The sequence below is a fragment of the Amblyomma americanum genome, chromosome 2 (genome assembly GCF_052857255.1).
Source record: "Amblyomma americanum isolate KBUSLIRL-KWMA chromosome 2, ASM5285725v1, whole genome shotgun sequence".
NCBI lineage: Eukaryota > Metazoa > Arthropoda > Arachnida > Ixodida > Ixodidae > Amblyomma > Amblyomma americanum.
This window is the reverse complement of record NC_135498.1, coordinates 150,212,049-150,228,550: the sequence shown is the minus strand read 5'-3', so window position 1 is coordinate 150,228,550 and position 16,502 is coordinate 150,212,049. Positions and strand designations below refer to the sequence as shown.

Genomic DNA, 16,502 nt, shown 5'->3' with positions numbered 1-16,502 from the left:
AACACATCCTCCACTTTGGATGTCAAAAATGGGGGTATTTTTCCTCGTGTAATAATCGCACCTTGCTTTTTTCACATGCAGTGCTTTGTTAGTGCATGACAGTTAGAGCTAGTAGACACCTTTTGTAAACGCCCAAAGAACAACATAGTATTACGATGTGCCATGTGTCGAACGTCAAGGTAACAATATCGCGAGGCGAACGACCCATAGAAATGCTGTGCGAAAGGTCCGAGTACCTAATAGCAACCGTGGCTGGTCACTAAGGGTTTCTCTGGTCAACCTGGCGTAGGTGAAAGAAACAAAGAAAGCTAGCTCTTTAGAGATGGATAATGCCTTCGAAAAAAAGCGAGGTGACCGGAATACGGCCGCGTGTATCTTAGAATAGAGGCATTTCACTTTTAACGTTTTATTTTCTTTTTATTAATTGAAAAATTGTCCCGCAGCTTATTGCGGACTGGGTGGGGCCACTATTAAGTGCATTTGGAAAGACGCGAGACGTTTTCTACGCACTAACTGTGCCGTCCAAGAAGGGTAATCACTTAAGCTCTACAAAATCCTCTCTATGGCGTACTGGAAACGCTACAATTTGTGCAGTGCAGTTCGTGCAAAAAATGTAGTTCACACACACTATGCCTCTAAACTTTAGCAGCGTATATTGTGTTTACTGAGCATGACGAATAGAGCCCTCCGGGTGATATGAAGAAGAAAAAAAAAAACAGAAGCGACCAGCTAATACATTTAATTTTTCTTAGTTACGCAATTGCAAGAATATCAAGGACATCCCCGTAACTCGATGGATGGGAAATGTCTCGAACTGTGCTCTTGATAATGATTTTTACCAGCAGGAGCTTGGTTCTTTGCTGCGGGAGTGCCCTGACAAAGAGCTGTTCCTCAGCATGAGCGACGAGGTGAGTTCGCGCCACATGGTCACTGCAGTTTCTCTTCTGCCGGTAGTGAAAATGGTGAAACTGTTTTTTGACAGAACACTTCGTAAAGCACTCCTCCGTGAGGAACAAGGAAAGCACGGTCAATAGGGTGATTTTACAGCTTCGCATACTGACTGCGGTCTTTGACAGTTATTGTTGCATTTAGAGCCACTTGCATTTGATATGAATGCGGGCCTTCGATTTCGGGCTAAACCCATTCAGTATTATTTAACAGCATATACACGGTTTCGAAAATATGAATTAAATCTGATTTCATGCGATTTTTTTCTACTAGTGGAAAGGGGTGTACTGAGCTGCCTTCCGGGGACTTAGAACAACGCAAGAGCCCTTCTATAAAGGTCTCTCTCGTTGAATAATCCCATTTTGTTATTACATTTTTCTCCTTGTCAGAGTGGACAAGGTTTCAATTCCGGTTGAGGTAAAAAGTAGGATAGAAATAAAGACTGATATTCTCGTGCAGAAAGTATCCTCAGGTTCTCAGCGCTGCGTAAATACTTTTAAGCGTCTGGCAAAACGCAGCTCTGTTACTCATGAAGCGATTTCGTAGTTAAGATAAATGCAGAGGCCCGAGAAACTACAAGCCACCCAGAAATGCTATGAAGTAAGGAAATAGCTAAAACGAAAAAAAAGCAGTCTTGCGAGTTCTCAATATTCTTGCAGAGATAATCTATAAAACTCGTTTCGAAGATTGAAAAAAAAAAATGCCTGCAGTGCAACAGTTCATCTATAATATTTGGTCGGTCGGTCGGTCGGTCGGTCGGCAGGTCGGTCGGTCGGTCGGTCGGTCGGTTGGGTCGGGTCGGGTTGGTCGGTCTGAAACAATGCTGGCACATACCCACTGCGGCGGAGTGGCCAACACACAGGCGGTTAATTGCTGGATACAGGAAAGTTTTGAAGGGAAAAGGAGTGGTAATATTATGTAGGCTGATAGATTGGAAGACGCAAGGAGAGGGGTCCTGTTAACTTGGAGATCTAAGACGGGACAAAGGCTTAATGTGCATAATAGGATACAATGCCAGTAATGTTTCAATTTCGTACAGACTGAGAGCGGGAAAAAGAAATTAGAATGGGAGTCTCTGAGTTTCTTCAAGGAAATTTTTCACAGCAGAGCGTACACTCCTGTTGCTTCGTCCAAGCAAAGAAGCGCCAATGGAAAGGACAACCGCAGAGGACACAGGCAAACCTAGTTGATGAAATGGAATTTGCAAAAGACGCTTCCTCAATTGAGAGAAGTGGCAGCATAACAGCAGGAAGTGATCTATTGTCTCAGTTTCGGAACAAGAAGGGCGCAATGGGGAAACCGCCAGGCCAGATCTGTGAATGTAGAAATTTAGAAGGGGAACCCGGCAACGCAAGCGCGTGAAAGAGACCTCTAGTCTGCGTGAGCGCCCGTCTTTGCTACTCCTAGGATGCAAAAGATGCTGAAATTCGGGAGATGATTTAAGAGCCGAGGCAGCAAACTTCTGAAATATTGTGTAGCTACGAAACCTCACCGCTGTTGTACATGCACAGGCGGGCAGCACAGCAATAATTGGGCCGCAGAGAGATGCCCTTGCTAAGGAATCTGGAACCTCATTCAAGTGAAAGCCCATGTGCCCCGTTAGCCAAAGCAACTTTAGCGAATTTAGATGGAGTGGGATCAGGAACTTAACTAGGCGCAATGGCCGAGACTCAGCGCGTGAGGATAATGAAGAGGAAATGGATAGAGACTCTTTCATAACCACGACCTGGGAAACGGTAGTTCTTAATTTTTGAAGAATAAGATTACTGCTAATAATTCAGCCAGATAAATCGGAGTGAAACCAGGAAGACAGAGAGAAAAAGACTAACCCAGTGAAGGTGAAAAAATTCCCACACCTGCCTTTTTGCGATCCTGCGAGGCATCGGCAGCAATAAGAACATGAGAGGAAAAGGACGTTAGGTGGTCTTGCAACAAATCCTGAAGAAGAGGAAAGGGCTGCAGCTTTGCATTTGATAGAAAAATGTCATCGAATTCAATCAGGACCGAAGATTAGTTGTTATTCATTTGGTGGACATCTGTGAAATGAATGTTTAAAGGATCAAGGGGGGACTATACAAAACATATTTGCGGAGTATGCAAACGAGACCAGGCGGCACTAAGAAAGACTCCAGGTTGACTAAGAAATACAATACTGGAGACGTGAAGAGGTGAGTCGCCGAATTCTAGAAATGTTTGAACTGTTAAAAGGCGAAACCTAGCTGTTAAAGATGGGATTCGCGCCTCAAGGTGCCGAACAGCATTGGCGAGATATTTTGGAAGCCCCAGACAGAGGCGCAACGTCTCATGCTCCAAGTGCACAAGAGGGCAAATTTTATAGGCAGGAGCTGCTGAGAATAAAACACAGCCGAACTCCGAAATTGGGCGGCTGTACATTTTATAAATCATCAGAAGTGTAGGCCTCCTCATGCCTGACCGAGCACTACAAAGCCTGCGCAGGATGCCAATCGCTCGAACTCCTTTTGCACAAACTTGCTTAATGTGTGGCTGCCAGTAGTGACGTATATTACTCCAGATACTTCACCGTCTGATTTTGAGGAATTATGTTATTTCTATGGACCAGACAGATATTAACAGGAACAGAAACTGGAAACACTAACAATGCGCTTTTTTCATATTGAGGGAGAGAAGAATTCTTCCTAACCAGCTGTCAAGAGTATTGAGGTAATTTTGCAAGGTTTGATAAAGAGTTTGAATATCACCTGCTGATGCAAATAATGCAGCATCGTCGGCGTAGGCGTACACGTATGATTTCTCATTTTGAATGCATGGAATTGATCTTAGAAAAATGCTAAAAAAGAACAGGTTGTGGAAATGCCAAGAGGGACAAAGCGTTTCGCTCTGCCCCGCACTCCCACTCCGCGGATGCAGCGTTCCCGCTCGCTAACCGCGGAGGAGTTTGTGCTCGAGGGACAAAGGGAAAGGACGACAAAGCGTGAACACTCATATGCTATTTATTACACTTGCAATTAATACACATAGCGGGCCAGCTAGCTACAAAACATCAACGAAGCATTCCTCGGAAATAGAAGGCTACGAAAGAAGGACTTCCGACTTACCGGATGGGGCAGGGGCTCGACTTCGGAGGTGTCGGCTGCGAACGTTTGTATGCGCCAATAATAGCAGCCGGGTTTTCCCGTGCTCCCCGCATTCTTGGGCAAAGCCATTCCCTAACATTTGCTGGGGAAGGCGACCAGAGCGGGCGTTTGCTGCACTCGCTTCGCTGCCTGGAACCAGAAGTCGAGCGGCAAGGCACAACGGATCCCCGTGGACCTGCCGCGGAAGGTGACGAGAGCGTGCCGCTGCAACCGGTCACGACGCTGGCCGGATCCCGAAGACTCTCTGTCCGGTCCCGCAGAATTCCGCGTAACCTACGAGGTGACGCTCTTGTCGCCGTTCCCTTTCCCCGACGAGGGAGACTTCCCTCCTCGCCCAGCCGAGGCTGTCCATTACCGACGGCCGACGATGAAGATGGGCCGCATCGAAATGGAGGAGGAAACAGGTTTCCACAAGGTCTATAAAAATAACACGGCAAAGAACCCGTTTCCCTGAGAATTTATCTTCTTTCTCAGATTGGAAAATACCGTTCGATCATTGTCATTCAATTTGCGAAAAGCACAAGACTCCAAAATAAAAGAAGTAACATAAGATCGGAGAACCTTTCTCTGCCACTGGCAGTGTTCTTGAAGTTAATGTTATCCCGACAGAGTCTCTGCGACAAGTCATTTGTAAAACTCGCTCCTGTCAAAGGGATATTCGTTACAAATCTGTACTAGGGAATTGGCTTCACTGGGTCAGATGTTTGAGAACACAGTTCAAAACTATTTTCTCGTGAATTTCTTTTTGCTGTCGACAAGTGTGCGGTCGTATCAGAGCAGCGGTAGCCTACGTGGATGTCGGTGTGATTGCCATCGACTGTCTGCAGCATGTGTAGCTGGTTGTAGTAAGCAAACATTATTTTAACGCGACAGCATTAAAATTCCCTTCACAAGAAAATCTGGCGTTGGAGTTGTGAGCGAAAAATCACGAGCGTGACTCTGACAGGTGGTGCCCAGAGAGTAGCATAGGAGGCAGATAGGCCACCTAGGTCATGTGACCTTGCGGCGTCATCACAACCTGCCCACATGGTAGTGAGCAAACGGTTTATGGTTTATGCGGTTTAACGTCTCAATGCGACTCAGGCAATCATGGATGCCGTAACAAAGGTCTCCAGAAATTTCGGCGACCTCGGGTCCTTTAACTTGCACTGACATCGCACAGAACACGGGCCTCTAGAATTCCGCCTCCATAGAAATTCGACCGCCGCGGCCGAGATCGAACCCGCGTCTTTCGGGTCAGCAGCCGAGCACCATAACCACTTAGCAACCACGGCGGTCCGGTAGTGAGCAAACTGTCCACAGTGGCAGGCGGCGGGTAAATTTAGGATCGCTCGGTCGGGAAGAGCAACCTGGGCCTCATGAGGCCCACCGTTGGGAGCATCTGTCATCGCAGGTCAGTGGCGCATCGCTTAACCGGTGCGCCATGAAGGGCATGAGGACTCGCACGGGTTTATGAATGTGAAGTAGAGAATGTCCTTCTTCATATGTGAGAATTATCTCATTACGCAGTCGGCTCATACTCTTAAGGCGGAGGCTAATTGTCCCCTCCCATTTTTTTCCCGAAATTTTTTCTTCCTTCGTCAATTGATCTGGTGAAGAATCATGAAATTAAATACAATGTTAGCATAGCCGACAGCGCCACCTTTCTTCTTTGCTGTAAGGCCTTTCATGCCTGAGTTCGAGCTGGGCTTGTCGGTATTCTGAAGCGCTTTTATTTGGTTTTATGGTTTATGGGGGTTTAACGTCCCAAAGCGACTCAGGCTGTGAGAGACGCCGCAGTGAAGGGCTCCGGAAGTTTCGACCACCTGGGGCTCTTTAACGTGCACTGACATCGCACAGCACACGGGCCTCTAGAATTTCGCCTCCATCGAAATTCGACCGCCGCGGCCGGGATCGAACCCGCGTCTTTCGGGCCGGCAGCCGAGCGCCGTAACCACTCAGCCACCGCGGCGGCAGCTTTTATTTGACATCAAGTTAAACGTAAGTGATCATTATTAAGGAATGATCAGCCAAATTACGCGTTCTGAAAACATAATTTTAAGGCAAAAAAAAGAGAACCGTTCCAAGATTCTGTAAAGGTAAAGACTTTGAACAGCCCTTTTTACGGGTGAAGTGGTCACCGATGTAGAACTCTGGGTTTATTTTGGTTAACAAAAATAGACTAGCTTTCAGCTCAGTGACATTCTTTGCTTATGAAAACTGGGTACTGCAGCACGCAAATAAGAGAGACGCACAAAGATGGGGCTGTTCCTTAGCGACCTGACTGACTAAAGCACGCTTTTATTAATGTGTATGCATTATGTGGCTAACCGGAAACGAAACCCGGCGTTGGCGCCAGTGACAGCAAAAGCGGACACGAAAAAGTTCGGATGACTTCACCGTGGTATCAAAGACAAGTTAAATGTCTTATGAAGGTACGGAGAATGTAACACAGAATTCTCAAACTGCAAGGCGGGAATGCAACCCGTAGGCCACAAAACGGCGTTGTTGCTTGGAGAAAAAAGGTGAACCTAGTATATGCGTACCCTTACGACTGTACGCTAATGAGTATGTGTGCCATTAAGAATGAAAGAAAAAATCAAAAGATAAACAAACAGTAAATAAAAATTGCTGGTGGTTCAGTATTGCTAAGCACGAAATATCATCCGAATGCAGAGCTTTTTGCTGGTAGACACCGCCGCCACGTTGCGGAGAGTGGGATTGAGTTTGCGACTGACACCTGGGAGAAAGTTATGCGCGTCTTCAACTTTTTCATCGTCAGTTCCAATTTACCCGATGCACAGCGGCGGCCTATGTTCCAGTGCCACGTTTATGCAGTAATCTTGTAAACTCCAACGTGTATTGCTCTAGTTTCGTGTTTCTGCAACAACGTTGTCTACGCCAACGCATGCAGCGCACGTCTGTCACTACCGCCAAATAACCCAAACCACTAATATTGGCTCCATAGCAGTATTAGTGGACGAAGAATACGATGTACAATGCACATCCTGAGAATGTGTTGAACACGAGACGTTTTTGGCTGCGGCAACAGCCTACTGGAATGGCGCTACGTTCATGTGGCACATAATGCAGCAGACACTTAAGAAGGACATTGAAACCAGACCATGCGCTACCTGTTTTTTGCTTGTTCAGAAAAACTGTGTAGTGGCATGTGATATATTTATGTTGATGGGACTATTTAGCTTCTGGGAGGGCCGTATGATGGACTGCCGCGCCGAATCCCCGCAGTCATCAAAATCTTTGCTCTATGAGCAGTGCCCTTTGATGCTGGAAGTATATGCTGCCCTATAGAACAGTCACCTAGCTGGCTCCACTGTTTAGGTCATGTGTGTGCCTCCCGGACCTCTGATGTTTTGGAAGGTAGGGACGTGCAGGGGTATGGTGGGCTCCTATTACGCAGCCTGGTGTTTTATCGCATAAGCATACTCTCATTTTCTTTTTCGGCACTATTTCCATGGAAAAAGGAAAAAAAAAACTGTAGCGATAGCCTAGTGCGGTCGCACATCCGCCTATGGAGCTGATCTGTTCGCCCCGCCGGGGGTTCTACTTCCAGTCGTGGATATTTATTTGGCGTATAGCCACAAACACCGCAAGCATACAAATTCCGCAAGCAAAGATCTTTTTCAGGGTTGAATCATCAGAGAAGGGCTCTCGCACTAAAATTAAAAAAAATACTTTCGCATTCAAAGCACGTAAGAGTACTTAGTACCCTCCGTAATTCTTTCTTCAGCTGTGATTTCATCCTCAAAACGCCATTAGAATCTTTGCAGACACTGCTTAAGCAGGCAGCGCAAGCTCCTGCGGCATTTCTTACATTTCATGTTGCATGCATACATGCTTTCCTGGCGACCAACGAAAATATTGTCGCAATCCTGGACAAGAGCGGTGTATTAGATATCAATAAGGGAAATTGTTATGCCAAGCACAGACCACTTCCTTCAGTCATCTCTCACCAGGTGATCATGACCGAGCGTTCTATAGTACACTTCGTCGTTTGAAAATTTGAAATGCGAAGACCATTAAGATAGCGACATTTTAGAAAAACCACGCTCTTTCGCGCTAAAGTGTAGCACCGTAGTTACTGGGTTCTAATGTACCTCCTACTCTGACGTGCACTGGATCTTCACGCTCCCGTAAACAAAAGAAAACTTCAGAAAAGGCTACGAGAGCACAAAATTAGCAGAGTGTAACTTTTACGACTACAAACGCAAAAAGGCTTACATGCCCCCTGTCCCATCGTGTTTGTTATGAAAATAGGATTTTTGCTCGGTGGGTTTTGTTTTTGTAGCAAACTCTGCAAAGTACAAGATTATAAGTATGAGATTCGTGTAAAGAAAAGTGCACTTTGTAGCCACGCCATACGGTTCTAAGCAAAAAAAAGCAGTAATATACTGGCGTAGTATAATGAATCTTTTCACAATTTAAAATTTTTCTTTTAACAGGAGGCATCGAAGTGGTTGTCGTCGGTTCAAAACGAATGTGGCAAGAAGTTTCAAGAGTTCATCGAGAAGCACGGTCATCGCGCAGTCAAAGAGGTGTCGTTTTTCAACTTGTCGCTTTCATTTCTTTACACAATGATGGCTGTAATGTGCGGGCGCCCCTACACGTTTGGAAAAAGGTGCCATTTGGATGCTTGGGCACTAACCTGGTGGCCAGCGTGGTTGCCATCGCATTTGCAGCCTTTTGTGGTGCATTTCATTCAGGAAATTCAGCAGAGTAGGATTAATTTTTATTACTTATATCCTCTCATACTTCAGCAGACATGATTTGAAGCGCATAAATGCCGCGTTCGGCGAATTTAGTATGAACGCTTTGCCAGTTATACATTGACGAATCACATTAGCCGCATAGGTGATGGTTGTCGGTTCAAAGGGACGCGAAGCAGAACCTGTCTTCAGGGTTGCAAATTTCCGAGAAGTCATTTGAGTAATCAGACAAGTGCTTGTTTATAAACTGTAAGCATTTTCGTGGTTAAAACAAATAACATTGATGTAGAGAACTGGCGGAAGAGTGCTTGTTGTTGACTTAAACCATCCAGAACTTCGGCAGTGTTTTTATGACACCAGTGCGGAACTGGTAACGAGTGTTGTCTTCCACTCGTTTCGGTCTTCCCACAGTCAAGGACATTGACTGAGCATTCCAGATATTATTTTCTCGCTGAGGAAACGCCGCGTGAGTTGATCGGGCACCAGCTCATTTGGATCAAGCCGAAGAACATAGGAAAGATTCGGGCGGTAAAATGATTAAAGCTCCACTAAATGACAAGCAGAGTTAATCTTAAAGACTGTCACCACAGAAGGCTGTTCTCCACATGCGTAGTAAAAACGGCATGCTTATTTTTAGGGAATGTTGCACATGCAGCACACTTATCAGTGTGCGATCGCCTATTTGGAAAAACGAATTGTCACCAGGGAAGATATATTAAAAAGAACATACAGTAGCGGTGCAAGGAGGAGCGAACAATTCCTTTGGGCAGTCTACGCACCATTTCGGTTTTCCTCAATAATACCTGACTGCAACAGGCCGTGTTCATCCATCTAGCGGACAGATTAACTATACAGTATGGGGAGAGCATGATGGGTATTACTGCCACGCTGCGGTCTCGAATGCTCACCCGTGCCGTCTGACCGTATTGAGTTTCGAGAGAGAGAGAGAGAGAACTTTTATTTAGGTGATTGATGAATTCTCAGGAGCAGGGTGTTCGGGGCCTCTAGTAGAGGGCTCCACTGGCGGTAGCTGACTTGAGGACTAGCTGGATTATTGAGGCTTTCTGGTCCAGATTGTCGCTGGTCCCGGCCTCCTCCCACTGCTCGTGTGTCGGGTGTGGCACTAATAATTTTTCCTCCGGTTTGTCGTGGGATTCCCAAGATATATGGTAGAGCGTGGGGCTTGCTCCGCACCAAGGACAGTAATTTGGGTACTGCGTGGGTGTAACCTTTTGTAAAGTGTGGAAACTAGGATATGTGTTTGTATTCTCCTCCACTGAATGGCATCTGAGGAGGACAGTTGTTTGTGTGGCGGTGAGATGTGTCGTCTTTCTACAAAGCTGTTCTAGCCTGTCACAATATGGTCCAAGGAGAAGGGTGGGGTAGGGATGGGGATCCGCCTGGTTTGTGAGAGCTCTGGCTAGATCATTAGCTACGTCGTTTCCGGCTAGGCCTTCGTGACTAGGTGTCCGTGTTACTCTGTGTTAGTGTGAGAGTACTGAATGGTGTGCTCGCCGTTCCGTCAGGTCTCCCAGCAAGGTAGTCCCTGCAGGCTTGTTGGGAGTCTGTTATGACGTGCGATGACTGGCCCTGTCAGTCTTTAATTCTGATGGTAATGGCTATGGTCAACGATTCAGCTTCCACAGGGTCCTTGGCATAGCCTTAAGCCCTAATGATTGGCCTCTCCTCGTTGTTGACCACAGCAATCGCGAACCTGACTTTCTCGGCATAGGCCCCGATGTCCGCGTGTACTGCTTCCGTGTTTTTTGAGTTTTTTGCCAGAGTATTCACTCTGGCTCTCCTTCTACCCTTCTGCCGCTCGTGGTGTATGTGTCTGGGTATGGGCTTTGCATAGATCTTCTTTCTTGCACGTGTCGGAATTTGGACCTTGCTCTCACTAGTACGTAGTGTCTTCTATAGCCCCAGTCTCGTCAGAATATCCCTACCCACTTGTTTTGTAGTTAGGAGTTTTTTTAACCCTCCAGAACCGCCTCCCTGAGCTCCTCGAAGGTGTTCTGTACTCCGAGTGCAAAAAGACGTTCTGTTGATGCCGTTGGTGGGAGGTTTAGGGCAGTTTCATAGGCTCCACTTACGATGGTATCAATAGCCCTTCTATCAGCGTTTCTAATCTCTTGATATGGGAGCCCGTAGGTAATCCTGTTCACGATTAGGGCATAGACTAGGCGGAGGGTGTCTTCCTGCCTCATCCCTTTCAGATGCCAGGTTACCCTTCTAATCTTTCTTGATATTTGACCGTGGCATTGAGAGTTTCGACTGTATAATCTTGTCTCTGATTGCTTTGTAACCACAACCCCAATGCTGAGATGTTCTCTTTTCCCCGATTTTTTGGTTCCCTATGTAGAGTTCAATCTCATCCGAGGACTTGTAATTTTTCCTGTGTAACCTGATAAGTTCGGAGTTCTCCGGAGAGCAATGCAGACCGCTCTCTTCGGCAAATTCTTCGACCATACCTGTAGCTGCGTGCAGAACTTCTTCCTTCTGCGCCAAGGATCCCTGTGTAGCCCATATGGTGATATCGTCCGTGTAGAAGATGAAGCCGATATCTTAGCGGGTTAAGAGCTTTTTGGATAAATTGAGCATTCCTATGTTGAGCAGCATTGGAGAAACTATAGAGCTCTGCGGCGTGCCTTTGGTGGGCATAGGTCCCGTGGGTGACCAGATCTCTTCAATTGCTATGGTGGCTGTGCGATCCGAGAGGAATGCCTTCACGTAGTTTAAGATTTTCTCTTCGCAGTTGATACTGTTTAATTCTTGTGATATGGTGTTGCGGCCAATACTGTCGAATGCTCCTTTCAAGTCTAGTGCGAGTAGGAGGTTTTCACTGTGTTTGGGGATGGCATTTATGACTTCTTTAATACGAAGGCAGCCGTCTTGGGTGCAGAGTGCCTTGCGGAAGTCTAGCATGCAGGAAGGAAATAGGTTGTTTTCGTCTATGTACTTTTGAAGCCTCAGGGAGATTACTGATTCATAGAGCTTTCCCAGGCAAGAGGTGAGGGAGATTAGACGCAGTCCCTCCATAGTCGGAGGCTTTCCTGCCCTAGGTATAATGATGATGTCCGCGTGTATCCAAGCCGACGGCAGTTGGCCCTTCTCCCACAGTTCTTCCTTGATGTGTTTGGTTAGATCCGAGAGGTGGTCGGTGCTCAGGTTCTTGGTTATACTGTTTGTAACCCTGTTACCTCCTCGGGCAGTGTTTCTTGTCGAGATACGGGCTGCTGCATAGACCTATGCCAGTGTTGTGCGGAGTCGAGGATGGAGTTTGGCTGGCCCTCATATAGAGTTTGGCAAGCTGGGGACGGGTTGCCTATGTATATTTCGTGCATGGCTTTCGTTACATCTGCATCCGTGTCCGGGTATTTATGGGCTATGGAGTGGAGTGTTCTGTTTGAGCCTGATTTTACTTTGGACGGCTCTATCAGGCACGCAAGATCGACCAATATTTTGGCCATACTTAGGGTACCTTTCAGCGAGTCACAAAACTCTACCCAGTTCTTCTTTATGATATTTATAGCAAATTCCTGGGTTTCTTCCGTAACCTTCGCTCTCTTAACTTGCCGATTTTTCTAGGCGCAGTTTATAGAGTATCTCAGTTTATTACATCTATTACTAACATTTAGGTTTTCGTCAGTTTTGCTTGCGAGATATAGTTATACTGTTATTTCAGCCATCCCGCAGTACTCCGACTTTTACAACTACAGAGCGCCTGTTATTGAGTTTAGCATCGTAGTGCTAGCAGTATTAGTAGTATGTTGTCATCGGCGCAGCAAGCGGGTGCGTTAGCATGACACTCATTGGGAGGTTGTTTACCGTGTTAGGCGGAGAGTAAAATGTGAGTGGAGGAAAGCTTAACCAGCAGGTGGTCATCATCGGAACCATCTGGAGGTTGGTTACCGTGGGAGGAGGAGAGTATGGTGAGAGCGGAGGAATCTCAAACGGGAAGATAGTTGCACTGGAAGGAGGGTATGGCGTGAGTGCAACGCGCGCGCGAAGGGTAACAACCCTGATGATAGTTGCCCTGGAAGCAGGACTTAATGTATGCCGTAGAAGGAGGGTAGGGCGAGAACAAACCAGTTCTTAGCCGGAGTGCGATTACAACAGGAACTATCAGGCGGGTGGTTATTGAGGAAGGAGGGTGGATAGTACGGCCATAACGGAAGAATGTAGCGTGTTCGGTACGAAACGCGCCGCCCGAAGAGAGGGTCATGGGTGCACCGTGCGCCTACAGCGGCCGACCGGCCAGGAGAGCGAGTCGCAAGCAAAGCAAGTATGTGGGGAAAACTAAAAACAGCGCTCTAGAAATATACAGTTATGGAGGCGCTCTTGTATTCTCTACCTCAACACATCATAACATGAATACGTTAACAGCTATCGCTCAATTTCGCCTTACACAATGGTAAACGACCTGCCATTTTTTTTGGTGAAGCCTTATATCAGACGTAGCTATAAACAATAAATTTCAGGAGGCAGGACACGTCAGACAAAAACGGATGCTGCATACCTACATGTCGCTTGTGTCCTGTCTAGTGAAAACGTATGATTACGATGCAGGTATGCCCCCTAATAAAACAACCTCTTTGGAAGCGAAAGGTATAGTCGCAGGAAATGTGCTTACGTATATGAAGCGTTATACGGGAGTGCACACAAAAAAAACGCATTCTTAGGTTTCGGACGATTCTATTGCCGTGAAAGAGTTACATAGGGCCTATCACAAGCAATACTTGCAAAAGCAGCCTTTATTGTGAATTTGTAAGGTTTTCCTCAAGGTTGAATCAATACAGCTTTCAGTTTTCATTTGATTAATGAACTGCCAAATTTAAATTTTTACTGCAGCCGGTTTCGTTAAAATAACTCACAGAAAAACTCCAAAACATATTTTGCATATATCGTTATCTGTGTAATGTTCAAATATAAAGTGAAAGCCCACCTGGGATAAATTTTTGAACAGTACTCTTCAGAGAACAAGTCATGAAATCGTGCATCATAATAGGCCAATTACTAGCATTGCTTACAATTTGCAAAAAACTGAGTGTTTTTTGTGCTATTCTAGATTGATGTGTACACCAAGCCATGGGCGATGGATGCTTCGTCAATCGTGAAAACTCTAAAGGTAAAAAGAAAGATACACAATATCTTTTGCAGTATAAGCTACATACTCAGGCTTCTGTACCGACCCGTTCACGCGCAATATTCAATTATGCCTGTCGGAAATTATGGTGCATAATCTGTAAATAAATTTTTACTGCAAATATGAATGGCCTTAAATAAATTTTTACTGCAAATATGATTGGCAAGCACTGAGTGCAATGATTTGCAATGCCGGGTTCATTTCTGTTCGCACTTCTGTAACAGTAAATTTTGACACCAATCAGTGAAAGATCCGTGCCATTGTATTGCAATGCGTCCACAGGATAATTTAACTAGTCAGGTGGTCGAACTTCTTCAAAGAAATGACGCATTAATCAGAACATAGTAGACATTCAAAAATTTGGCCTTGTTAATTTATTACTTCTAAGCCTATTTGGCACCTGGACACAGTAAATGTCAGCGCATTGACAACACACTTTGGTGCACTTCAAATGTTCGTGGAGCAATTTTTACCGGTCATATAAAGTTTGGAACACTTGACCAAAAGAAACAGGGCTATTCTTGAGGCAGCAAGGAACTGGGCAAAAGATCGCAATTTTTAAGTATCCCTGGCATAGGAACGTTAAAGTTTCTGTCCGCCAGAAAGATGGAACAACCACACATCATGTAAGATGCAAGGCAGACCTAGCGAAATTTATATAGGTTATTAACCTTTTTCTTGTGAGCCTGTACTTAGCGTTATCACAGTGTCCTCTGTTTCTGAAGCCGAAAGCGTGGAAATGAAATGATTTCATTCATTAAAAAGGCTTTTAAATTACATTTTTGATGACGATGACGGACCTAAAAGTACAAGACTGCGTGCAGAGAGGAACTTCAGACCGAAATTTGAATTACAATTTGCTTTTATAGAAAGCATTTCTTATCGTACGTGCTGATTAATTGTATACTGAAAGCGTGGAAAAAGAATGAGGATTTTTGCCTAGTGACGGCCACGACAATAGTGACAGGTATATGTTTCATTTGTCATGACAAAAATTGCCACGGGCACCTAGTTGCCGCCATTCTCTAATGTATATTCAGTCGTGAGAAGCTTCTGCATAAAATAAACTAGCGGGACCTCTTTTTCCTTTAGACTGCTGCCAAGGTGCCTCAGGTTGACGACAAATCCGCCACTGCGTCTTGGGAAGTTCAGAATATTCCGTACACGCTAACGATTCTGCAGAGGTAAGAGGTGATTTTTCGCACAGAAACAGCAAAGACATGTTGTGAGGCAAAAATAATGATTTTCTGGGCAACGGTATTCTTTTAATGTGTATGTGGTGGCGTCCGCTCATCTGTTTAGGTGCTTATATGAAGTCCGCTATGGTTAGATTTGGATTTCCATTGCCTGAGGTATGCTACATACAACACACGAGTGCTGATTGCTTGAGCCGAAGTTGTCCATACTTTTTAAAGTTTTTACGCATCGCAATATGCTGGGGAATACGTATATAATCAGTATTTAAAAGCACTCCCAGGGAATGTCGTTGTTAAAACAAAAAAAGACTGAGGCAGGCACGATGTGCTTATTGGAAGAAAAATAGTCATTGTGGTGGCGTCTGTTGACGTCAATTATAATAAAACTGACGATCTTTGGTTTCATTGCTGCGCAGAATGACATATAACACAAGTTCGCAGTATAGAAGTGCCCGTAACGTTAAACTGGAAATAACGCGACACTACAACGGCTGTTGTTGCTTTTGATTAATAATTCTTAGTTCCTATTAATAAATTCTGGCAAGGTATTTTATTTATCACAGGCCTAAACAAGCGATAGAAAACGCTTATAGGTCACTGTAGTAGCGAGCACAGCAATAGTTTGCGCGCCTTGAAGCTCAATCCAATGTTGTTTTTTTCAGGCTCATTTTGAAGCTAGTAATCCCGAGGGCACGCATTGCTGTGGCTGCGCGAGAAACATCAAAGGTAAGACGAGCAGCTCGGTTCCAGCGATAGTTTTGTGGGTAATGAGTGACCTTCCTGTGGAGCCAGGTACAATGTGGTGTTGCCAATGATAGACGCTGTAGCAGAATGCTCACGATCAGTTCTCGCCTACTGCATTGGGTTCTTAACCATGCACCTATTCCTCACGAAACACTGCCGTCTGATGCGTTTCGCTCCGCGGAAATGTGGCCGAGACTGTGGGATCAGTAGTCATATACAATAGCCACTGAGTCATCGCGGCCAAACCTGTTAATGCCGGTTTTAATTAAACGGCAAAGCTTGCGTAGGATAGGTGTAGGACAGACGCCTTAATGTGTCTCCCATACTTCTACGCCTTACATTAGAGCATATCTCTCACTTTCCAGTGAAAAGGGGGGCAAAACAGGGAAAAGATTATGTGACGCGGAGAGGGCGCAAGAAAGTGTTACCAATTGTTAGCTTTTCGTATACTTTCTGTGATGTTCCTTCCCACATTTTTCTACACCGCATTTTACAGAAATGCGTTAGCGAAAAATTGAAAAATCTGTAGAAAACAGTTGTCAGTTGGTTCCTGTTGCTGGTTTCGCTCAACATATTTTAGCATGTTGTGTTCAGTGGCGCAAGCAACAATGGCACGAGGTAGCGTAGTATTAGTAGTGCGAACACT

The 16,502-nt window shown here is 45.4% G+C and overlaps 1 protein-coding gene across 4 annotated transcripts in view; it reads left to right on the top strand.

The window, feature by feature from the left end:
- LOC144121901 (rifampicin phosphotransferase-like) overlaps window positions 1-16,502 on the top strand; it is a 212,446-nt gene that overhangs the window by 149,413 nt on the left and 46,531 nt on the right. For all 4 annotated transcript variants that reach the window (XM_077655346.1, XM_077655347.1, XM_077655345.1 and 1 more), the window contains 5 exons: window positions 846-908; window positions 8,507-8,599; window positions 13,839-13,898; window positions 15,009-15,100; window positions 15,775-15,838. In XM_077655346.1, coding sequence (XP_077511472.1) covers window positions 846-908; window positions 8,507-8,599; window positions 13,839-13,898; window positions 15,009-15,100; window positions 15,775-15,838 — 372 coding nt within the window. The remainder of the gene's footprint in view (window positions 1-845; window positions 909-8,506; window positions 8,600-13,838; window positions 13,899-15,008; window positions 15,101-15,774; window positions 15,839-16,502) is intronic.